The sequence below is a fragment of the Mustela lutreola genome, chromosome 3 (genome assembly GCF_030435805.1).
Source record: "Mustela lutreola isolate mMusLut2 chromosome 3, mMusLut2.pri, whole genome shotgun sequence".
In the NCBI taxonomy this organism is placed as follows: Eukaryota; Metazoa; Chordata; class Mammalia; order Carnivora; family Mustelidae; genus Mustela; species Mustela lutreola.
The window spans coordinates 26391959-26417950 of NC_081292.1; the positions used below are offsets into that span (position 1 = coordinate 26391959).

A 25992-nucleotide genomic window follows, 5' to 3' on the forward strand; every position below is an offset into this window, starting at 1 on the left:
TCTTTTAAACTCTGCAACTGAAATGTAGGTTATTCTAAGCATGTTCCACAGATGGTGATAGTCATGGATTCCTCATTGATATAAATGTACTTTTCCTTTAAAATAATTAATTTATCATTAGCATGATAATCAAAAATGAATTTATCAGCTGACAAAAGTGAAACAATACACATATGGGCATCTCTACACTTCACTAACTTCTGAGTTGATCTCTGTTCTATGTCAAGATTAGTTAAGATACTATCCTCTGAAGCATAGTCTTCTAAGGATTTCTCCACAGGTGCTCTCTTCCTATCCCCTTTCTTTTATCTTGTTGGCATTTATTATAATTACCATTTGCCTTGGTTATTATACCCCTTTTAAGTTCTAAATTCAGGAAAATTATTTTCAAAATTCCTAATGTACTCTAAACGAAACTTTTCTCAGAAATCTGGGTTAAACTTTTCCTTCCCAGGGTTTTTTCTCTAGTGGTAACCCTTCTGTGTAGAGTAGTGTTTTACTTGCAAATTATCATCATTGCACAGCAAGTGCTTTTATTTTATAAACAGGTTGAAGTACTAGAAGGAAGATGTTTGAAGAGACATACAACAATTTACAGATTCATTCCTCTTCAGCTACATTTTGAAAAATTTTCATCTTTTTTCTGTGCTTAGTAACCTGAAGGTGTATTAACCAATTGGCCTCTTATATAAATGGCTTTTTGTTACATGATGATGAACCGATGCCCAAATTTTTGCTCATGTTTTCTCCTCTATTTGAAATGCTCTAATGCACATGATTACCCTTCAGAACTGGAAAATTTTTACTCATTCTTTACAATGTATTTTACCCATCTCCTTTTAGAGCAGTCTTTTTTAAGTGGTCCAGTTGGTGCGCCTCAGTACTGTCATAATTTTCTCATGGTAGGAGCAATACTGAAGGTATGGACTTTGGAGTAGAGGACAGAGGCTCGAGTCATGGCTTAACCATGTACGAGTTGTGTGTCAATTTCTTTGCTCATTGAGTTAACATAAATAAGTTAACTCCCAAGTTTAAGTAATAAAATTAAGCATATGGAACACACTTTTTTTCAAATGTTATTGTAGTAATCAAGTGTGTTTCTTAACTGAAAAAAATGATATTACATTCCTTAAAAGCTTAGTAAAAATAAGACTTTAATCAAGCAAACAATTGTGTATAGGTATCAGATGGGTCCAGTAGTCATGATGCTTGGATTCATAAAGGGCTTTTTTTTGTGTGGCCTTTAAATTATGCCAAATAGGAATATTTCCAATGTAATGGGGTGATCTATTCAAGTGATGTAGATTATTAGAAACATGAAATTCAACAAGAAGGTATTTCACGAGTATATTAATATAGCATGTATGAGAAGTCTCCAGAGTCAGAACTCCTAGGTTCAAATCCCAGGTTTGTCACATTGTAGCTGTGTAATTTAGACAAATTCTTTAATTCTCTTTAACAGTTTTCTGTTATAAAATGGGAATAATTATAGACCTAATAATAAATTAAGTAATAAAATAAATAACATTTTTGTGAGGAATAGTAGAGTTATTATAAGTAAAGTGTTTAAAATATCTCCTGAAAAAGAGTAAACATTGAGTGCCTGTTTGCAATTATAGCTATATGCCAGCCACTTTGCTAGGTATAAGGATTCTGTGGTGAACCTTGGGGAAGACAGGCATTGAGCACATAACAAATATGAATATATAATTCCAAATTGTGATCATGTCAGAGAGAAAAATAACAGGTGTTTTGAAGCACATAATAAGGAGGAATAGAATGAGGATATGAAAAAAGGAGTTACAGGTAAGTGTTCTTACCACGGGAGAATATTTTGGTATCTAAGGAATGATTTATTGTCCCTCAATATTGTAGTCTGTTTAAAAAATAAATAATTAAAACTTGATAAATTATACCATTGATTTTTATTCTTATAAATAACCCTTGCATAATTTTGGGCTTTTTCACGTATACACTTTCTCAGAGAAGGAATAACACATTATCTATTTTTATAGCTTATCAACTAAGAGTGTGCCAACCTCCACCACCGGTACCCAATGCTGAAATTTTGACAGAAGATGATGAATTTGAAATAGGTAAAGTCTTACAAGTTTTTTTTAAAAACATACTATTAATAGAGATGTTTGCTTAAAAAGAAACAAAAAAGAATAATAGCAACCTATCTTAGAACCTCTTTCTTTGGATTGTTGGGAATTCTTAAGATTGGGTGACAGTGAAAAGACCAACAGGGAGTATAGACAAAAGCAAGAATCATGTATGTCTAGAATGTACAACTGGAAAACCAGTATGGGAATTTGAATCATAAAATGTATTCTGGTGGTTTCTTCCAAAGTATTATTTTTGTTGCCTTTTCTGACACACAAATGTTTTTTGAATTCAGGTTTAAGCCTAAAACGTACAATGAAGAATATGTAGGGTATATTAGAATGCTTTATTTCCATACCTTTGAAAATAAGTGGTGGATTATGTTCAATTTGAAAATAAAGTCTTTTTAAAGCTAGGTTGGAAATTCAATCCCAATAATATCTCATATTTTGAAAAATGATGTAACAAAAGAATGTTGCCATAACAAACTTATTGTTATCATGATACTGACTTTGGGGAATTAAGAAATTATTAATGACTACTGTAAATTTAATCTTCATATAGAGTGAAACTTTGAATCCTTTTAACTGCTTGATATATTTTTAATGACCAACTAGATTGTTTCCTTACCACTATTGCTTATATCCAACTGGTATACACACGTTAGATCTTACTGTAGTAGGAGCTAATTTGCTCTTGGCTTCAGTTCTGATTGGTCAGTGTTTATGAAGCAGTTGTAGTTCAAATTTTTGAATATTATCCCTGCTTGTAACTGATGGAATTTTATACCAATTGAAAATGACTAAAAATAAAGAATATTCTGCAATATTTACAGATTTTACAATTGAAACATGCTCATTTTTAACCATCACCTTGTTGCCTATCTGAAGCCTCTTATTATTATTATTTTTTTAAATAGGTGACATTATTAGGTATCAGTGTCTTCCAGGATTTACTTTGGTCGGCAATGCAATTCTGACATGCAGATTAGGAGAAAGACTCCAGATGGATGGAGCACCTCCCATTTGTCAAGGTACCAATTCTTATGATTATTGATCTTTGAGTATTGTTTTATATTTGATTGGCAGAATTGAGAAAAGTCTATTTTACATAAATACTAAATATTTAACTGGCCATAATGTTAAAAGTTATAGAACTCTTACGTGGTGTCTTTTTTAAAATTACTCTCAGGTTTAACTTTAAACATTTTTTTATTCTCCCAAGGTTTACTTTTTTCTTTCCTTTTTAGTTTATCCTGAAGTTAGTTCAATTTATTTAAATTAATTTTGTCATGAGGGGTGGAAATGGGGATGGAAAGTAAGAGAAACCTTAAATAAAGTCCCCAATGTTGACTGCCTTTATTTGAAATAGTTTCTGTTCTAACCAGTAAATTTGTTAAACTTTAATGGAGCACCTGTTAAGCAGAACGTTTGAGTAAAAAACAAACAAACAAACAAGCTATAAATGGTCCCTGCTGTGAGGGCAACATGATTTAAGGGATATGACAGCCATACAGGTGGTAGTAATAGATTGTTAAGGAAACAGGCCAGGGAGATATCAAATCATGTAATGTTTAACTATTTATGGGGCAGGAAAAGCTTGATGTCACCATTGCTCCTTGAGTCTTGGTTCCAAATGATAAGTAAGACTTTCATAGAACAGAGATAGAAAAATGGTGGTCGAAGTGACAGATGAATATACAAAGACACAAAAATAAAAAACACAAAAGTTTAGACTTCAAGGAATTCGCTATGGAAATATAAGGGCAAGACCCTGATGGATCTTGCATAATTTGCTAAGTTTTGATGTTCGGAAATCATGTATTGTTAATTTGTGTAATCCCCTAGGGCCCAGAACAGTGTCTACCACATAATAACTAATTATAAATATTGGTTAATTTGAATAAAATTGAATAGAACTTGATTGTCTCTCCCCAAATTTTCTTAGGTTACTTTCTTCTTTGAGGTTTATTCCCGAGCAATGGAAATCTGTTTCCTGTGCAGTATCTTAACTGTTACAATGAACCTAAAAGAAAACTTCTTTTTATTATTTCAAACATTATATAAGTAGGAATTAACATTTAATTTTCTACCTCATTGAAATCCTTACAATAAAACGTAAGGATTTTCACAAGGGGCTTTAGAGAAAGACATGTTTGGAGGTAAAAACCAACACCAATGTGACAATTTTCCTTTCTCGAAGTCAGTGTCTTTAGAGCATTTTGAAATTGTTTGGATTTTCTGAAGTCTATCACCTATAATCTTGATATTTAAGTGTCATTCATTCAATTTCCTCCTTTATACAAGGCTATCTTTTCACCACTTAGAATTATGTAGGAGGGCGCCTGGGTGGCTCAGTGGGTTAAGCCGCTGCCTTCGGCTCAGGTCATGATCTCAGGGTCCTGGGATCAAGTCCCGCATCGGGCTCTCTGCTCAGCAGGGAGCCTGCTTCCTCCTATCTCTCTCTCTGCCTACTTGTAATCTCTCTCTGTCAAATAAATAAATAAAATATTTTAAAAAAAAGAATTATGTAGGATACATATTTAGATATTTAGACATATAAATGTGGAGAATAGATTTTTAACCTTTTGGGAAGTTATACATGGAAAAATAACTTGGGCAGACACAGGAATTTGTGAACAAGCTATTACATGTCAAGACTTCTTTGACCCCAATATATGAATACATCATGAGTTCTTGGAGGGCAACACTTAATTTTTGGGGGGCTATCTGGATCCCAATTTAATAAATTTCTAAAAATTAAAATAAAACAATCCAGATAGCTTAGCTATGTAATAATCTCTCATCTCTCAGACTTTCAATATTTTTCTAGAATCAGAATTTTCTATAGATTAGTAATTACCTCTCTTCTTGTTCTATGTACTATAGAGAACACAAAAAAGACTATTTTTTTTACTTATAATGACACTTCAGATACTAGCTAAAAAGTAAAAAATCACCCCTCAGAATCAGTTTATGCAGTGTTACTATATTAATTATTGACCAGGCACTTAAGCCAAAACTCTGACTTTACTTTTTTCTTTATTTGAGTTAATTCACAAGCTTGCCAAAATAGACATTCTTTTTGGAGTCTGGTAGAATTAATATGCATTGTTTTTAGTCTGTTTTAAATTATTTAATATTTTTTTCACTTTTCCTAAAAGGGGCTGCAACAATTTTGTTATTCTTCCTTTTATCCTTTTAATTTTCTATATCACATTTAAAATATGGAAAGCAATTCTAAATGTGTTGCTCTTTAAAGAGTTTGATATAGATGAAGTAAAAGTGGTGGTGTAATGATGGTTATAACTGTGGGATCCATCCAGGTAAACTTGTGACACTTTATGCATTTTAAACTTTCTGAGCATCAGTTCCCCTATATGTACAATGGGGTGAAAATTGTACATACTTTCTATAGTTGTTGTGACAAGTGACATATTGCACAAAAAGGGCTTAAGTGTCACAATCAATAAATTGATTGAGTTTCTTGGTATGTGTTGAATAGTAGGCAAATAGGTTAATTTGTGTATCTATAGTAAATTATATTGAATCATATCAGCTTTTCAAAAGTAATATGGAGTATTTTTCAGTTTAGAATATTGGGATCAACACATTAAATAAGACATGGCAGACATGGCACTTCCTTTTTAATAACCGAAGCCTAGGAAGGGAGACAAAAAAAAATAATAATACACACACTCACACAATATAGCCATGAAATTGCTAACTGCAATAATAGAAGTGTACATTATGGAAACACCAAGAAGGAAATCAACAATTTTGCTCAGGTTGATGGAGGAGAGGTTCAGGAAGTTTTCACAAAGGACAAGACCCTTCATCTGGGCGTTGAAATGCACTAACATTTCAAATGCGGCAGATGAAAGAAGGACATTTGAAACAGGAGCATGAAGGAATGTGCTGAGTTCAAAAAGCTGTAAGTAGTTCATCCAATATGTTTGGAGCATTTCATTTCAGTGGTGGAGCAGCAGGAAACAAAGTTGGGGAGATAGGAAATGACTGAACTTGGAGGACTTTGTGTCAAACTATAAAGTTGCTGAATGGTTTTTGTGAAGAAGTAACATGCTCAGTAACCCAAAAAGATACTTAGCTAAGTATTCTGAAAGTATTAAATACCTGACACACCTTAAAAAAACCTTTCCTTAAAACTTAACTTCTCATGCAGTTATATGCAATCTATCATTTCAATATGCCATAGCTATCTATTCAGGAATGTTTTTCATTTTGACTCAAATTTTCCATTCCATTTCCAACTGTCAAGTTAACTCTTTTATTTTATGTATTTGTAATTTTGTGAAAAGCAACGGTCAGGTTTCTCTTTTTAGACTGAGAATGACCTGCTACCACTTACTTAATTATTTTTGAAAATCTTCAATTCATATCCAAGAAGCAGGTATCTCAGATCAAAGGAAAAGAAACAGAAGTAAAAGCCCAAAATTGAAAAAACAAAAACCAGCTCTTACATATTTTAGCTTTATTATATTCTGTATTTGGTGTTGTATTTTTAGTATATTCAACTGTGTTATGGTCTCTAGTCCCCAAATATCTCAATATTAGTTATGGTAGCTTTGAATTATTTCTTTTCAAGTTATTAACTTGATAAAAGAGCCATTATATGTTGCCCTAATCCACAGGTCTTCTTATTCTTTTCTATCCCTTTATCACATGGAGTCTTTACAACTCAAAATATTTCATTGTCCTTTCATCCAGGAAATGATAAATTATTTAAATCCTTCATCTAGTCATTTATATTCCAGCAACTATATTTGGTGTTTCCTAGCTCGAACTGAAAGATAATCAGTTAAATTTTCATGGTTTAACCACATTTCTGAGATCAGGAGTAGCCTTGCCCAGAATTAATACTCTTGAAAGTATTTATTTCTACATACCTGAGTGAGTTAAAAATTGAAAAGAGAAGAGAGTGAGTTAAAAAAAAAAAAAAGAAAGAAAGAAGGAAAAGGGCAGGCCAAGACCTAGATGAGAGAGGCAGAAGGAGGGGACATAAGAAGATGAGGAAAGGTAAAGAGAGAATATAAAGAAATCGAAGAAGAAAATGTCTTATCTTTTAATTATCTATGTATTTATAATATGGGGGATAAATGTCTTATTTTTTATTATCTATGTATTTATTATACAGAAAAGCAATTCTTCTTCCATGTAATTAAAAAAAAAAAGGAAATCAGTACCATAATTTTTGAGTCATTCCTCCATTTTTTGAACTGCGAGTTTAATACAAATTATCTCTTCTAACACATAATTCAAGGTATTGTCTCCTTTATAGTTATTAAACCTGAAATCAGAGTACTGAGTGTTTAAAATGAAGTTTTCACTTAGGTCTAGAAGACTAGCATTATTTAATGATCTCTTTCTTTGATAGTGCTCTGCCCGGCCAACGAATTACGCCTAGATTCCACAGGAGTCATATTGAGCCCTGGATATCCTGAGAGTTACCCAAACCTTCAGATGTGTGCCTGGAGCATCTCAGTAGAAAAAGGATATAATATCAGCATGTTTGTAGAGTTCTTCCAGACAGAAAAGGAATTTGATGTTCTTCAAGTGTATGACGGTAACCATGGTTTATATATACTGCATATTCATAAATCCAGTTCAACTACTCTGGTTTATACTTGCAGTGTAAATAACTGCTTATACGAGAAACAACAGCTTATATTTTATCTTGTACTTATTTTTAGAAGTATCAACATCCAGTTTATCTACATACCATGTGAAAACTGTAGTTAGCTAATTATTTTACAAATTGTAGACTCTTCTGTGGAATTAAATATCTAAAACAAAGATATTATGTTTTAAGCTACTGTTGATGAAACAAATTGGTTTTGGAGCAATGTCACCATATCTAATACTATTCTAAATATATAAAATATTAAAGATAGATTAGAACATGATTGTTCAGTTATGTTTAAATTGTATTATTTTCTTTCTAAAGGACCAAATATTCAAAGTCCAGTGCTTATTTCCCTCAGTGGAGATTACTCATCTGCTTTTAATGTAACAAGCAATGGTCATGAAGTATTTCTCCAATGGTCAGCAGATCATGGCAATAACAAAAAAGGTTTCCGGATAAGATATATAGGTATGTGATACTTACAACTTCAGTACACATCTCATTTACTTCCTCGGTTTGGTTGTGGCTACAGAGCACAAACATAGACATTATTCAATTAGACATAAATCTAAACCACAGCTCCTCCACTAAGGCTTCTTGAGCAGTTTATGTAATCTTGTGTCTGTGTCCCCATGGTCATGATAATCCTACCTCTTGGGGTTTTTGAAAGGATTAAAAGCATTTAGGATATTGATGACTTATACATAAGTTAAACTCTGATATTTTTAATGCTTTTTCCCAATAGATTTGTTTCCCTTGCATTCTCACAAAATTGTTGCTCAAGTGTGTCTATCTAACCTATTTAATAAACCTTTTATACAAGAAGGTTAAACAAAAAATAAACATAAAATGGCAAAAAGCTTTGATTTTGATATTATCCACCTATTTATGATATTGCTAATGTTAAAACGGACATGACTAACCCATCATAAAAAACCTTTAGTTTTGGAAAAAAAAAAAGAATTGTTTTGTCCTTAATGCTTTTCACTGAGTAGTATTTAGAAAGATATGGACTGAAAATCCTTTTTAATATCAAGATGAAATAACTTTTCTATATGTCTTCCTGTTTATAAGGTGTAATGATACTAAGCCACTAGTTTTCTTTTCTTGTTGAGTAAGTGTGTATAAATAGTCATTGTGCAAAAGTTACTTTCCTTTTTTTCCCGTCCTAAGTCATGTCAGAGGCATGGGTATGTGCTCAATAACAGGATATTTTAGAACAAATTAGGCATCTCTTTCCTGTACAGTGCTTGGACCATGTTTCCCCAAGCCAGTGGTCATGGCTAATCAGTTCAACTGAAAATTACTTTCATAAATATTTTATAAATAATTCTGACGCTGGTCTTCAAAAATTTGAATTTTAGTTCTTAAAATATACTCTCATATTTACTCATTTATATAAATTTGCATATATAGTATTCAAATAAAGTAATTTTTGTCTATTTTTATTTTAAAACTATAAGATGATAATTTGATTTTAATTTATTAGCAATTTGTCTTTTACATTTTAAAATTGACTTGTCACTGACCTTTCACTACTATTATATATATAAATTTTGTCCTACAATAGATTTAAAAATATTATAGGCATGCAAAGAAGAAATGTTTTAAAAATTCAAATGTATGCCCTAGTCATCATTAATTTTTTTCATATTTGAAATTATTTCTAGCACGTGTATAATATAAATGTCTTTTTATTAAATTTGTACCCAAAGATGGAATTTAAAAATCAGCACATTATGCTTTGGTGAGTGCTGTGAAGTGTGTAAACCTGGTGATTCACAGACCTGTACCCCTGGGGATAAAAAAATATGTTTATAAAAAATAAAAAATTTTAAAAAAAGTATAAAGTATGAATAAACCTAAAAAAAAATCAGCACATTAAATTGTAGCTTTAATGATCACAACAACCTAAAGGGAAATTATTCAAATCAATTATAAGCATTAAATTGACTATAGTATATACTAAATCCTTATTTATGTTGATATTCGTGATAAATTTTGATATAAATATATTGAAAACACCACTTTAACCCCAAGAGTAGCTTGCTATATTATATATTTTTCTTTAGAAATAACAGGCTATGACATATATATTCCAAGTCCAATCTATTTCTTTCTAGTTACTGCTAACATCTTATTTTTCTCGGATGAATACAGTGAAGTTTCAAAGGGTAAATAGATCCTGCCCGGCTGAATAGTCTTAAAAGTACATATATATGAAAAAGCCATTTGACATTATCTTTTGACATTTCAGAATTCAAAAGATGAAGAAAGTTTTATTTTATTGACATTTTTATCACCATATGTAAGCATTTTTGACAGCATGGAAACTCTTTAATAAACTTGGAGAGAGGATTATGGGATGTGGGGGGTCTATTTAGACATCAATCCAAGTGAAATGCATGACCTAACATGATATAGGTGTCTAGAAATAACTTCAAAGTTACATGTAAACAACATGCTCTCAAATATTACTACGAAGACTGTGGCATTTAGGTCCTTCAATTTACAAGAGGTCCAGCTTCCAAAATTCACTGAAATATTTGTAGATTTTGAACCACCAGGGTGTTAAGAGAAATATGGGTATTTCAATTCAGAAGACCTCTTCTGTGATGATAAAAAGTTCAGTTAGTTTTGTCTCCCGAAAGTTATGCCAGTGGATATTCAAGAGGATAAAAAATTCTATGATGTTCATAGGAAGTAAAATTCGCACAGATGGTAATTACAATACTGGATTGGGAAGAATTTCTGATTCATTAATTATACAGTGATTCTTTTGTCTTTTGAAAAGCTTTCTACTGTAGTACACCAGAATCTCCACCTCATGGATACATTATCAGTCAGACAGGTGGACAGCTTAATAGTGTGGTCCGCTGGGCTTGTGACCGAGGATTCCGACTTGTTGGGAAAAGCAGTGCTGTGTGCAGGAAGTCTTCCTATGGGTATCACGCCTGGGATGCACCAGTCCCTGCTTGTCAAGGTGAAGTATATTATCCACAAATGGAAAAACGCATTAACAAAAGAGTAATTCTGTTTAACTTTTGCATTTGGATCATTGGAACTTCCAAAAATATAAACATTGAAAAGAATTTTGCAGATGACCTTCTTGAAAATAAGAATTAAAAATGCAGAATGATAAATTTGAGAAGAGTGAGACACATTGTTTTATTATTCTTCATTTGTTGTTATGTGATTAATGCCTTTACTCTAAACATTCATACACTTGCATAAACTTTAAAAATTATTATTACTGCTATTTGAGAGAGAGAGAGAGAGAGAGAGAGCAAACATGAATAAGTGGGGGTCGGAGGGGCAGAAAGAGAGGGAGAGAGAGAATCTTAAGAAGGTTCCATGCCCAGCATAGAGCCCCATATGGGTCTTGCTGTCACAACCCTGAGATCATGATGTGAGTCACAATCAAGAGTCCAACTCTTAACCAAATGAGCCACTCAGGTAATCCACCCCCCCATCACAATTTGCTCATACTTCTACCATTCCCATTACTTTGCTATGGGAAAATGATTGACCCAGATCTTGAGATTACTTTAGTATGGAGTCTGCAGAAAGAAAAGAGTGTTAAGAGTGGGCAGGGTCACTGAAGACTTTCACTCTGAGCATGCAAAAACGTGCTCTCAGAGCAACAAATTTAAAATGTAGCCAGACACCATGTCATTTTTTCTTCACTGTTTAGCTAACTTGACAGGGATCTTTCTTTTTCATTTGTATTTTGTTAACAATTGAGGCACTGCCAGAACACTGTATCTTGTTACAGCAAACAGAATGACAAGCTTCTTATTCAACAAATGGCACATTTTAGATCTTTGGACTAGATCTTGTTTTTAAAGAATAGTCTCTTAACTAGGTATAGTCATAAAGACAAGTGCAACATCAGTTATACAAGAAACTCAAAATCATTGGACTTTGAAAGTTTTGAATATTTAGGATATCACATTATTTTTTCCATGTGAAATATATTTGATTTATTCTACCCACATTATAGAGGTGTCCCAAACAACTATGAATCCTCAAATTAAAAAAATGCAGAATATTCTCAGTTAATAAGTAATGGGTCTTACCTATAATCTACTTATCAGAAGGAATTTATGTAAAACAAATACAATATAAAATTGATCAATTATAATTTAAAATTGAACAAAACCAAGTTAAAATAAGCATAGATATTACCAAACACCCAAAATGGGTTCTTTTATCTGTTAAACTATAATTTTAATTCATGAAAGGTAACTCTCAGAGGCATGTATAAATAAATGAGAAATAAAAGGACTATTGTTTCCTCGTTCTGTTTTCTATTGTTTTCTTGTTCTGTTGAGGATTCCTGTTGATGCAGGAAATATTAATCACTTATTAGAATTCTGTGAAAAGTTATAACCACAGTGGCTCACCAACATTTAAAAAGCGGACTTCCTGTTGAATAGATGTATTTTAATAAAATATCAAAACATCTGCTTTTCTTTGACTAATGAATAGTATTCACAAATTCTTTTTTTTTTTTTTATTAAAGATTTTTATTTATTTATTTGACAGACAGAGATCACAAGTAGGCAGAGAGGCAGGCAGAGAGAGAGAGAGGAGGAAGCAGGCTCCCTGCTGAGCAGAGAGCCCGATGCGGGGCTCGATCCCAGGACCCTGGGATCATGACCTGAGCCGAAGGCAGAGGCTTTAACCCACTGAGCCACCCAGGCGCCCCAGTATTCACAAATTCTTAATATTTACCAGAACTGGTTTGGAAAAGCATCTTTGATCTTATAATTTCAGCATCATGGGAATTTAAAAAATATATAAATAGTAACCATCTAAATCATATATATTTTAGATAAATATTAAAATGATCAGACTTGGGGCACCTGGGTGGCTAAGTGGGTTAAGCCTCTGCCTTTGGCTCAGGTCATGATCTCAGGGTTTTAGGATCGAGCCCCGCATCGGGCTCCCTGCTCAGCGGGGAGCCTGCTTCCTCCTCTCTCTCTGCCTGCCTGTCTGCCTACTTGTGATCTCTATCTGTCAAATAAATAAATAAAATCTTTAAAAAAAATGATCAGACTTTGAACTAGTACATTTCAGTTATGTAGTGATTGCTTAGATATATAAAATTATATATATATATATATATATATATATATATATATATATATAATAACCTTTAAGGAAACTTTAGTAAAAAAACAATTGCATATTGGTTGAAATAAGAAATATCTTAAACTTTCTGAAATTTTGAAGTTGCTTTGTTTAGTCAGCAGTATAATGTCATTGGTTGTTTTGGTATATAATATGACACATATGCATTCTTTTTTTATTGTTCTTGATTTAATATTGTTCTATAATTAGAATAGTCCAATCAAAATGCAGTTTAAAATATTTGGCATAGTAAAATGATAACATATTTACAATTCAAGGAACCATTTCCAAAATTGATCTTTTATTATTACTGAAACAATTTTAAAAGATTAGTTGATAAAAACCTTTGTTATATGTGGCCTATTTGTATTTGAAACACAGTTAATTTAAATGAACTGGTTAAATGTCATTGGGAAGAGCTATTCACATATTGCAGATTTTTGTTTTGTTCCATGTTTGTTTTACATTCTTCAGTCATTTTTATTTTTTATCTCTTCAGTCTCCTTATGCATCTTCACATATATTTACTTCAGCAACCGTTACACAATGTGAACACAATAAAAGATAGAAAATTTAGTCTGCTATTTCTAGTTGGGTTTGGACAGGTATTTTATCTATTTGTCTACACATCAAATATCCTTCATTGATTTCTTCTCCTTCAGGAATTGAACCAGTCTCATCCCACTATGCAGTTGGGTATTGTATAGTGTTATGTAGAAATAGTTGCTTTGCATTCCCTGCCTCACTTTTAATCTGTGCTATTCTGAGAGTTCTGTAGAGAAGCCTCTGTGACAACCACTCAGTGATGATGGTTCTTTGGAAATTGATTTTTTTTTTATAACTGAGAAGTTCAGTTGTAATCTACCCACAGGCATAGTTGTCATCCTATCATTTGAGCTTGTTGTCGTTTTCTTAGGTCTAAAATATAGCCATTTTATACAAACCACATATGTGGAACCTATTCTTTTTAACTTTATTTCCTTTCTACTTTGGTCTAAGTTCAACCTACACTACTCCAATAATGTATGGTTGATTTTTTTTTTCAAATCAGTAAATACTGTCTTTGGTAGGGTTCAGTAGGGAGACGACTTATTACAAATTGAAATTCCCAAAAGTCCTAAGTGGAAATATCAACATTGCTTGAGCAGACATCAGGAAACCATTTATGTTTGCAACATGATAGCAGGGATAATAACATAATTATATGACATTGCTTATATAATTTATTAAATCAATATTTATGCTTTTCTGTTCATAATTTGCAGGTTATCAGATTATAAAAGATTAAACCATTTACCAGTAAGGAGTCTGCCATTCAATTTTGTGAATTTCATATAGATTTCACTAAGATATTTAACCTCATAGTGAAATTCACATTGAACACCTAAGTGGTAGGTTTTCTAAAAGAAGTTGAAATAATTTTAGGTTGAAATGAAAGATAAATAACTAGAACACAAGTCTGTAAATGTTAAAATTATTAAAAAATATTTCTGTTTCTTAATTCCTTTAATAAGAGAAAAATGTAGTTATAAGTGTACTGTATTTTATAGGAAACCTAGAAGACTATATATTTCAGAATTTAGAAATTTTTTTGATTTTATAGAGGTAATACAGAAAATACACCAGATGTTACATAGCTTGTTGTAGAACTGTACCTATAATCAATACACTAATTTTTGTGCAGACATATGTGTAAGTATTTACACATCTATGAACATGATATAAAAGATTAAAATAATCTCATTTTAATCAGGATTTTGCTGCCAAATATATTCATTTAAAGCTTATGTTTTTTTCTTTGTTTTTGGAAAAGCAAATATGTATTTGTAGAGCAAAGATGGCAATCAATCAATCTTCGAGTATATCTGTAGTAATTTGAATTTATGAGATGTGAAAATACCTGATATACTATAAAGTAAATAAAAATTTTTACTGTAATTATCACATTATGGAAAAACTAATTTCACCTGAATCAGATCTATTGTAGATGAAAACCAAGACATCTAAGACATATCAATGAAATGCAGGATGATTCATTCTAGGTTTTAAGACAATATGTCCAGGCCCTATATTTATTAAACATGTTGATCACATGATATTCTATGGATGGTGCCGAAGCACATAGAATTTGGACCCAAGACAAAGTAATATCTAGCTTTCAGTTAAAATAAATCTATGCATCCATGTGTTATATTTTTGGCCAAAGTCATGATGAGTATTAGTTACCAGCACTTTATAATCCTTAATAATTATCTATCAAATTAATTAACCAAACTTGCTATGTGGTAGCCCAGTTATAGATTAGCCCTGCATACACTCTCTATTTACCCAATTTTCATTCTTATTAATCTGTATGAATGCTGACATAATGCTGAAAAGAAACCAAGTAAGAAACACAGACATAAAGCATTAATAATGTATGGATTCACCAATCAAAAAAAAAAACGCATTCAATAGGAGTTTGAAATAAATTATTCAAAAAGTTATGGTTCAGGAAAACTTTTTTTAGGAGATATTCTGAAGTTGTTTCAGAGGAATTAATAAATCCCAAATAGTTTTACATGATTTACAATTTAAGAGACTTATCTACTAAATTAAGTATTTTTCTGTTTCTATGATTTTGTATATATATTCATTATAGCAATTTCCTGTGGGATTCCTAAAGCTCCGACAAATGGAGGAATACTCACAACAGACTATTTGGTAGGAACCCGAGTTACCTATTTTTGTAATGATGGATATAGATTATCATCTAAGGAACTTACTACTGCCATATGTCAATCAGATGGAACTTGGAGCAATCATAACAAGACCCCTCGCTGTGTTGGTATGTGTGTTAAAGTAATGGTATCATTTGTGTTTCTATTGGCATCTTGTACACTTTAAAAGATTATGTATTGTTCAAATTTTAGAACTAATCCCTGAAATGAAATGTGATGTCTAAGAGGGAATAAAAGTTAATTAAGCTGTCTTGTAATATGAACAATTAGAAGACAGTATAAGGACATAAACTCCAGAACATTTATGTCAAAAAAATAAAGTGAATTTTATTTTACATAACATAGTTTCGCTTATTTTGTAAAATTCAACCATCAGTCAACATGAACTTTCTGTATATGTCCTTGAAAAACATTTAAAGATTTATAATTCGTAAAATTATATTCCAATACACTCAGCTCTGATTTTTTTATAAGGGCAAAAGATGTTGGTAAGATGACCCATAACTTTAGCTTTCATCAGTATTCTTCAGGTTACTTGATTTAAAAAATATTCCCATTGCTTTCATTACTACTATAATAGGTAAATGAATATTATTTAATGGTGACATTAAATCGTTCTGTTAAAATATATAGTAGCAAAAAAAATTGGAAAAATGGTGGTGTAAATAAGGTCTTTTTGTCTTTATATTACATTTATTTCTTCTCAATACTAATTTTCAATTTAGTAGTCTTTTCTTTTAAAATGAAAGTTGTTATGTGTAGTCTCAACATAGGTATTGAATAATGCTTCTGTTTATCTTACGTTGAACAATTTTTGAATTAGCCAAAGTGTGTATAACACAACTCTTGCACAATTACCCTATTCTCATAAAACAGATTTCCTCAAAATACAGTCCTCCCAAAATTTCTGAATAATGAGAATATGTTGTTTCTGTATATTGCCTATTGTGACCAGTGTTGCAATGAACATGAGTATGCAGATATCACTTTGAGATCCTGAATCCATTTCCTTTGGATATATACCCAGATTGGGATTGCTGAAGCATATGGTAGTCCTCTTTTTAATATTTTGAGGTTCTTCCTTACTGGCTCTACATATATATTCTATAATGGCTGTGCCAGTTTACATTCCCACCAGCTTGTACAAGGGTGTCCTTTTTCCTACATCCTGTCATTTGTATCTCATAGAAATTGTGAAGAAAGACTTCAAAAAGAATACTTTTAAATCAGCTTCAAAGAACAGAAAAAATTTTAACAAATTAATATAATTGGAATGATTCATCACTAAGACACAGTTCATGTCTTTCTGTATTAAGGAATAAATTTGGAAATGGTAATACAAAAAAAAAAAAGGAAGAAGAGGGTAGAGGTAAGGCAGTAATAAAGATTCTGGGTAAATAGAATAATAGTACACAGATTTTTGAAGTGTGGAATAGTATAACATATTCAAGGAACTGTCAGCAATACCACAGAGCTAGGGGAGTAGAAAAGATTAACATGGAAAATAAATTTTTAAAATGCTAAAGGACAATAGTGAATGGATTAAGGTAGTGGTGATATAGAGGTTGGAATAGATACAAGATACAGTTAAGAAGTAGAACAGACATGACTGATTAACATTTATGTTCTTGGTTTTTGTATAGTTGTTACATGTCCGAGTATCAATTCCTTTACCTTGGAACATGGAAGATGGCGAATTGTGAATGGCTCCCATTATGAATACAAAACTAAGGTAGTCTTCAGCTGTGATCCTGGTTATCATGGACTAGGTCCTGCTTCTATTGAATGTCTTCCTAATGGTACCTGGAGTTGGAGAAATGAAAGACCATATTGCCAAAGTAAGTATTCACTCAGCTAAATTTATTTCATAAGCTATTCTTTTTAAATTTAAATTTAGTTAATTAACATGTAATGTATTATTTGTTTCAGGGGTACAGGTCTGTGATTCATCAGTTTTATATAATACCCAGTGCTCATTACAACACATACTCTCCCCACTTGATTGAATTGCTTGGTCACTTCCTTTTCCAAACACACTAGAGCAAATAATGAGATAATATTATTAAAAAGATCATTTATTCACATTAAATTTTAAAATTTTGTAAGTTTTTGTTTGTTTGTTTGTTTGTTTGAGTAAACTCTCATGAAAAAAGTACAAGCTTAGATAGAGAAATCCTGTGTTTGGATTCTAAATCTATCACTTAACCACAGTAAACTTGATAATGCCTATTGTATACTTATAACTTGCTAGGCAGGCACTGCTTTTAGCCCTTTACATGTATTAATTCACTTTTTGCTTAGTTCTAATTTTATGAAGTAGTTGATGTTATTATACTTATTTTATCAAAAAAGGAAACTGGGCCCTGGTTTAATCATTTTACATAACTCACAAAACCTAAAAATGGTGAAGAAATGAGACTCAATCCAAGCAGCCAGACTATACTCTCTGGCTTTTAATCATATTATATGGTGTTCATTTTCTCTTATCCTAAATTTCTTAAGCTGGAAAATTACAATACCTACCTTGTAGTTATTAAAAAGATTTAATGGTATGTTATGTTGAAAATATCAGCTAGAACCTTATTCACAGCATGACCTTAGTAAATATTTATTGAATCAAATTGAGCATATTGTTACTCTATTTCCATGCATTCTTTTTTCCCATGCATTCTTTTAATATAAATGGCCAATGTCTTATTTATTGAATCAAATTGAGCATATTGTTACTCTATTTCCATGCATTCTTTTTTTCCCATGCATTCTTTTAATATAAATGGCCAGTGTCTAATACAGATAAGTTAACTGAGCATAGGACATTCAGATGAAATATTATGTAGTCCCATTGAACTTCCTTCCATACATTTATTAAGCATTTACTTTGTGCCAGGAAATATGCTAGGTTGAAAATTCATTCTTTCATTTTGTGTCCAACACAACTCTATGGCATTTATGATATAAACACTCATAATTTATAAATAATAAAGGAATCAGAAATCTAAATAGGATTATGATTATGATGATTAAGACTTTTAACAGCAAACAATGGTCTTTGTGTAATAAGTATGCAAGTATCTATTATTATTTTACTAATGAATATTCTACTTTACAATCTATTTTTAATATCCATATAAAGGGTTTGCCCTCTTTTATAAGATAATCATATTGATGAATTAAAATCAAATGACATCAAAAATAGATGTCAAAACTATAATTATGATATTCTAAAAATATGGTATCTATATTTCTAAATTTTTGCTGCTTCTTTCACAGTTTCTCCTAGGAGTTTTCTTTGCTTCTAGCCTGTTGTTTTCCAGTATTATTTCATTATACAGGCACATGGGATAGAGATATTTCAAAGAACTAGGAAAAAAATATCTACAATAAAATCTTTAATTTAATCAGGCATTCAACAAATGTTTGTCTTGTTCTTCTGTGATGATGTAGAAGGGTTTAAGGGATCACCTATGATGTTGAAGAATTTAAGAGAATTTAAGAGATAAAACGAGGTCCCTATCAGGGCACCTGGGTGGCTCAGTGGGTTGGGCTGCTACCTTCGGCTCAGGTCATGGTCTCAGGGTCCTGGGATCGAGTCCCGTGTTGGGCTCTCTGCACAGTGGGGAGCCTGCTTCCCTCTCTCTATCTCTGCCTGCCTCTCTGCCTGCTTCTGATCTTTCTCTGTCAAATGGGTAAATGGAATCTTAAAAAAAAAAAAAAAATGAGGTCCCTATCTACAGATAAGAGTGGGGGAAAGACGAGGAATCTAAGGACTGAAATTCACTGAGAAAATGGAAAGAATAGTGCTTTTGCTGATTATTTATTGATCTTTTAAATTAAAATAATATAAATACTAGTATTACTAATATTAATAAAAGTATAGCTACTTCAAAATATTGTTGAAGGATTAGTTCAAAATAATCACTACATTTAAAATTTTATATGCAGCAATTTAAAGTTTGCAAATTTTCTTTTTTTTTTTTTAAGATTTTTATTTATTTGTCAGAGACAGAGGGAGAGAGAGTGAGCGAGCACAGGCAGACAGAGAGGCCGGCAGAGGCAGAGGGAGAAGCAGGCTCCCTACCGAGCAAGGAGCCCGATGTGGGACTCGATCCCAGGACCCTGGGATGACGACCTGAGCCTAAGGCAGCTGCCCAACCAACTGAGCCACCCAGGCGTCCCAAAGTTTACAAATTTTCAATGGGCACATAAAGCCTCGATGTGAAAGTTGGCATGTGGGCTGGTGGCTAAGTATGTGATTCTGGAGTCTGACCAGAGGGTTTTAATTTTGATTTAGTTATTTATAGGCTTTGAAACCTTATTCAAGTTACTTAACTACTATGTGCTCCTATCTTAGTCCATACAATTCATACATTGACTCCACCTACCTCATAGGGTTGTTTTGAGAATTATTTAACTTACAGCACTGGTAATAGTGTCTGGTACAAAATAAACACACAATAAACATTATCCACTATTGTTTTTAATTCAAGAAAGACATTTCATTCGCAGTCTTTAAATATGAAGGCGTTATAAGAACTGGGTTCTAAATGACTTAGTGAGTCAATCTCTTTTTCAGTTTTTTTAAACCTGCAAACAAAATGTGAAATATCATTCTAATGGTTTTTGTGAAAATCAAATGATATTTTACATGTAAATTTCTTTATCAACTGTGGTAATCTCAACAAAAATTACTTGTAATTACAAGCATACTTCAGAGATATAATGGGTTCAGTTCCAGACCACCACAATAAAGCTAATACTGCAATAAAGGAAGTCAAATAAAATTTTTGGCTTCCCAGTGCTGGTATAAAAGTTATATTTACACTATACTGTAATAACATTGTGCTTAAAAACTATATACATATCCTAATTAAAAAATACTTTATTGCTAAAAATGTTAACCATTATCTGGGCTTTCAGCAAGTGGTAATCACTGATCACAGATCACAGTAACAAATATAAAAATAATGAAAAAGTTTGAAATATTATGAGAATTACCAAAATGTGACAGAGACACAAAGTGAGCAAATATTGTCAGAAAAATTGCACTGATAGGCTTATTCAACCAACGCAAGGTTGTCAGAAACATTCCATTTGTAAAGACGCAACATCTGCCAAGTATAGTAAAGTGAGATATTCCTGTATTATTTTAGCATTGTTTCAGATTAAAGAGGAAACTTTGGCCCAGGTAAGTCAAAATGACGGAAGTCCTTCACCTTGTAAATTTCTTTCTTTTATGACAACCTGCTGAGTGACCAGATTGGCTAAGTGAAGATACAAAAATAGCTTCATTACTTGTTGCTGTCACTCAGGTTTTAAGAGAACTCAAAGATGATAGATTTTAAAGTATGTCATGTATTTTCTCTGCATTTTCACACTTATCCAGACATGTCCTGTAAATGTCAATTTCAGTTGTGAATATGTCAGATCACAGAGAATTCAAAATGTTAAAAGCATATTTTGTTAGAAGGACACATTTACTATGTCTTCAAGCATTTTTGTTGTTGTTTTGTTTTGTTTTGTTTTTGTTTCAAGTTATTTCCTGTGGAGAACTACCTACACCTCCAAATGGAAATAAGATTGGAACTCAAACTTCATATGGCTCCACGGCCATCTTTACCTGTGATTCCGGATTCATGCTCGTGGGCTCTGCAGTTCGAGAATGCCTTTCTTCAGGTCTTTGGAGTGGATCTGAAACCAGATGCCTAGGTACAGATTTTTGAATCATTTTAAGCAACCACACCCCCACCCTCCACCTCTGGAAAGGAGGGAGCCCTTTTTCTATAACAAGAGATGATCATTTATATTCACTCAGTAAAGACCTAGCCAGAAAATGTTTAACTGAAAATGTCTCATGCTAGAAAAACTATTGAACAGATAACTCTTAAAGTTAATCAACTAGTATTTCAAATGAGAATCTTATGTCATTAAGGAGAGACACATTTTCTTCCAGGCATGTGAAAATAAAAAGGTGAAAACTAATTGCTGAAAATTATATGTCTGCATACTCAGCTGGATTAAATCACGTAGCAGTTAATTCATTCTAAACCATAGTCAGTTCTCCTTTCACGAATTGGCTTAAGGTAATGATCGAAGGAGAAAGACGATTTCCACATTTAAAGTCTTTCTCCCTTCTAATGTCATAAGATTTTAACATGTGTAATATTACTTTATTTTAAACTTTTAAAAATATATTTTTTCAAACCTGATTTTAGGCAAATAGAATTTCTTTCCCCTTAGGGCTTTTTAATTCATTTTTTGAAAACCTGTTCAGTTAAAGAAACTGAACTAGCTAGTTCTTGTTGCCCCTCCTCCTTTATTATTAAAAGAATATTCTGATATATGCTTTATCTTTTTCCAAAGACTTCAATAATTTTTTAATAATAAGAGAATATATAATTTATGCTCTATTTTTCTCCAAAATGATTTCAAGATATGACAACAAGTACTGAATTGGGCATAATAAAATTGTTCTAATAATTATTCACTTGTCTTTTGGAAATAAGAGGTAATCTTTTTGTTTACTAATTTAAAAATTGTGGATTATTATGAACAGAGTATTGCTAGATATGGACAGTGTTTTGTCTATAAATATTTACTATATTTAAGAATATAAGGAAAGACAGAAATGTCTATAACAATTTGGATTCACAATGTTTTGCTTATAAGCTTGACTATATTCATGTTAATGCAATCATTATTTCAAACTTAAAAAGGTACAGCCACAGGTTTTGATTAAAATCCTTTCCCCCCGCCCAAGCATATTTGTTAATAAGTACACTTGGAAGCCTAGCAACAATGGTTTCTTTATAAAAGCATGTATATTTGAATATGCTATAAGACTATTATATAAAAAATGGTACAAATTTAAGTCTTTATATAATTATATAGGATTAAATAATGAAAATATTTTTAATAGTTCCAAACTGATTTTTGTTATGCAGATTTCAGTTGGAGGTTACTTAGTTTACATATAAACCTGAACACATATATGTAATCTGAATTTTTGATCTACCATATTTTGTGGCTCTATGCCCTAATGAACTGTTACTGTACATTGTGTATTATTTATTGAATATTGTATATAGAGAGTGGTTTTATTTACCTGTTTAGAATCTTGATTCTGTTTTCTGAAGAGACAGGCTATAGCAGGAAGATTTCTAAGAAAATATTGCTTCTCAGTCTATGAAGACATCGTCATCCATTGCAGAGGAAGTAGTGTTGACATCTAATAGGAACTCTAAAAATGTAATTGCCAAACAAGTAAATTCTAGAATCTTGAACTTAACTTTAAGGATTAATGTAGTCCAGTCATGCTCATGTTTAAAAAAAAAACAAAACCTTATTCTTATAGCCACAGACACTTTTGGCTACTAATGGCCATTATTATGTGCTTATAATTGTTTCTCTAAATAAAGTGCATTTATTCCTAGTCCCTAAGCATCTTAATAGGAATTTTTCAGTTTTTCAACTGAAACACTTGACAATGACACTTGATATGTGGGTATCTCTATGCCCACCACCTAGATTCTACAATTAACATTTTGTCAGATTTGCTTATCACATATCTTATCTATCCTTCCAGGCCTAATCCATCAATTCATTGTTTTGGATGTATTTGAAAGTAATGTGCAGAATTCAGTGCACTTTTTTGCTAAACATTACAGCATGCATATCATTTCCAGGAGTTTAATATTTTCTTGCTCTTCTTAATTCTTTTTTACCATAGCAAAATATGTATACAATGGATTTTATGTCCTAAATGAGATGTGTTTTGTCAAATATGTATAACTGTGTACCTTAAACCACTTTGTAGTTACAGAACCTTCAAAAGGTTCCTCATGGCCCCATACAGCCAATCTGCAGCTCCCTCCAGCCCTAAGACAATAATTTTTTTTTGTTTTTTGTTTTTTTTTTTTTTACCATATGTTAGTTTTCCCTTTCTAGAAATCCATACGAATGGAATTCTAAATTATATACAGTGTAAGACTTCTTTCATTTTCTTTCCATGTTGTTGTGTGTATCACTATTTTTTTTTTAATTGCTGAGCTGAGTAGAATTCCATTATATGAATATGCCACATGTTGGTCAATCCCCTATTGATAGACACCATACCCTTGTCCAGATTTGGGCTATTATGAAAAAAGCTGCAATGAATATTCATGTAAAATTTTTTGTGTGAGCATATGTATTCATTTTTATTAAAGATTTAGGAGTAAAATTCCCAGAAGAGTTCTTGTCTCACATTTTCTCCAGCATGTGGTATAGCCAGTCTTTTAATTTTATCCATTCCATTGGGTGCATAAAGGTATTTTATAACATTTTAATCTGCATTGTCTTGATGACTGCTGATGGAGTACAGTTTCTTGAGCATTTTGGCCATTTGTAAATTTTCCTTTGTGAATTGGTGAAATATATTTTATATTGAATTGGCTTTTATTATGAATTATAGGATTCTTTGTATATTCTGGTGATAAGGGCTTCATTATTATGCATTTACAGATATTTTCTTACAGGTTGTAACTTGCTTACTTATTTCTTCTTTTAATAGGCAGAGATTTTAGATTTTTTTAAAGTCTGTCTTTTCTGGTTATTGCTTTCTGTATCTTGTTTATGAAACTTTTACTCAGTCAGAATTCACAAAGATTTTCTTTCTTATTTTCTTCCAGAAGTTTCATAGTTTGGGGTGTTATTTTTATATCTTTGATTTAATTTGTTCTTGTATGTATAATGAATGAAGTAAAATTGAGGTCTAGTTTTTTTTCTAGCAGGGCATCTGACACTACTAGTTGGATAGGTTTTATACTAAGTCTTGAAATTTTTTATGTATGTCTTTCAAATTTTTCTTAATTTTCAAGATAACATTGGATACTGTATGTCTTTTCTAATTTAATATGTTTTAGACTTAGCTTATAAATTTTTATTTTAAAAAATATCTAGTAGAATTATGATCAGGATCACATTGAATCCATACATCATTTGAGGAGAATTGGAATTGGACAACGTTAAGTCTTCCAACTAATAAGCATGATAATTAGTATATTTATTCATTTATTTAGGTCCTCAATTTTTTTGCAATAGTAATATGTTGTATTTTTAGCATAGAGATTATTTAAGTCTATTGCTAAAATTATTCCTGAGAATGTTTAGTATGTTTCTAATATTATAAGTGAAATTGTTCATTTTTAGCTACATTTTCCATTTAATTTATATTTTCACATTGTTTGCTGCTAATATATAAAGATATAATTATTTGAAATATTTAATGTCCTGAAAACTTGCTAAATTATTAGTTTTAGGATTTTCTTAAAATAAGATTTTCTGTATATATATCATCTGACCTTAGAATAATTTTACTTTTCTGTTTCATAAATTTATGCTTTCTTTCTACCTTTGTATGAATGTTTGGGTTGCATAGGGCTGACCAAACAACGTTAAATAGAACTGGTCATCCTTGTCTTATTCCCTATATGAGAAAGAAAGAATTCAGTATTTCACTGGTGAATATATCAGCTGGAGGTTTTTCTTAGATGTCTTTTGGCATTTGGAGACTCTATTTTCAACAGTAAGCAATGCTCTGGACACTGACTGAGTGTCCTGTGATTACATTCAATTCTTTCACTGTCTAACTAGAGATAGCATCAGATTCCTTAGGTTAAAGTTTCAGTGTTGTTGTGTTTTTTTTTTTTTTTTCCCTACGATTTTATTTATTTGAGGGTTATGCGTCTGCCTTTGGCTTGGGTCCTGGTCACAGGGTCCTGGGATCAAGCCTATGTTGGGCTCTCTGCTCAGCATCGAATCTGTGCTCCCTTTCCTCTATGCTCTCTTCCTCTGTGCTCTCTCTCTCTCAAGTAAATAAATGGCCTTTAAAAAAAAGTTGTATTTATTTGAAAGAGAAAGAGAACTCAAGCTGGAGGAGGGGTAAAGAGAGAGAGAGAAGCAAACTTCCCACTCAGTGGGGAGGCCAGGATTGACCAGAGCCAAAGGCAGATACTTAACCCAGGCATTCCTAAATGTTCTGTCTGTTAAGACTGGTTTCTGTTCCCCCTACAGATGCTATTACCTGTGCTTCTGACTGTCTCTAAATCACAGATTCCTATAACCCCTCCTTGGATTTTATTAATTTGCTAGGGTGGCTCACAGAACTCAGAGAAGAAACATTTTACTTAGTAGATAAGGGTTTATTACAAAACGATGTAATTCAGGAATTGTCAAATGGAAAGGGATACATAGGGCAAAGTATATGAGAATGGTACAGAGCTTCCATGCTTTCTGAGGCCCCCACTCTCCTGAATCTTCTTGTATTCACCAAACCAGAGGCTCTCTGAACCCTGGGCTTTTGATTTTTTTAAGGAGGTTTTATTGCCTGGGCATGATTGATTAAATCATT

At 31.9% G+C, this 25992-nt stretch overlaps 1 protein-coding gene across 2 annotated transcripts in view; it reads left to right on the plus strand.

Moving 5' to 3' along the window:
- The window catches only part of CSMD3 (CUB and Sushi multiple domains 3), a 1244673-nt gene that overhangs the window by 1152226 nt on the left and 66455 nt on the right, over window positions 1-25992 (plus strand). For both annotated transcript variants that reach the window (XM_059165746.1, XM_059165745.1), the window contains 8 exons: window positions 2016-2096; window positions 3026-3139; window positions 7501-7689; window positions 8071-8217; window positions 10544-10732; window positions 15527-15712; window positions 17249-17443; window positions 21138-21311. In XM_059165746.1, the coding sequence (XP_059021729.1) occupies window positions 2016-2096; window positions 3026-3139; window positions 7501-7689; window positions 8071-8217; window positions 10544-10732; window positions 15527-15712; window positions 17249-17443; window positions 21138-21311 (1275 nt within the window). The remainder of the gene's footprint in view (window positions 1-2015; window positions 2097-3025; window positions 3140-7500; window positions 7690-8070; window positions 8218-10543; window positions 10733-15526; window positions 15713-17248; window positions 17444-21137; window positions 21312-25992) is intronic.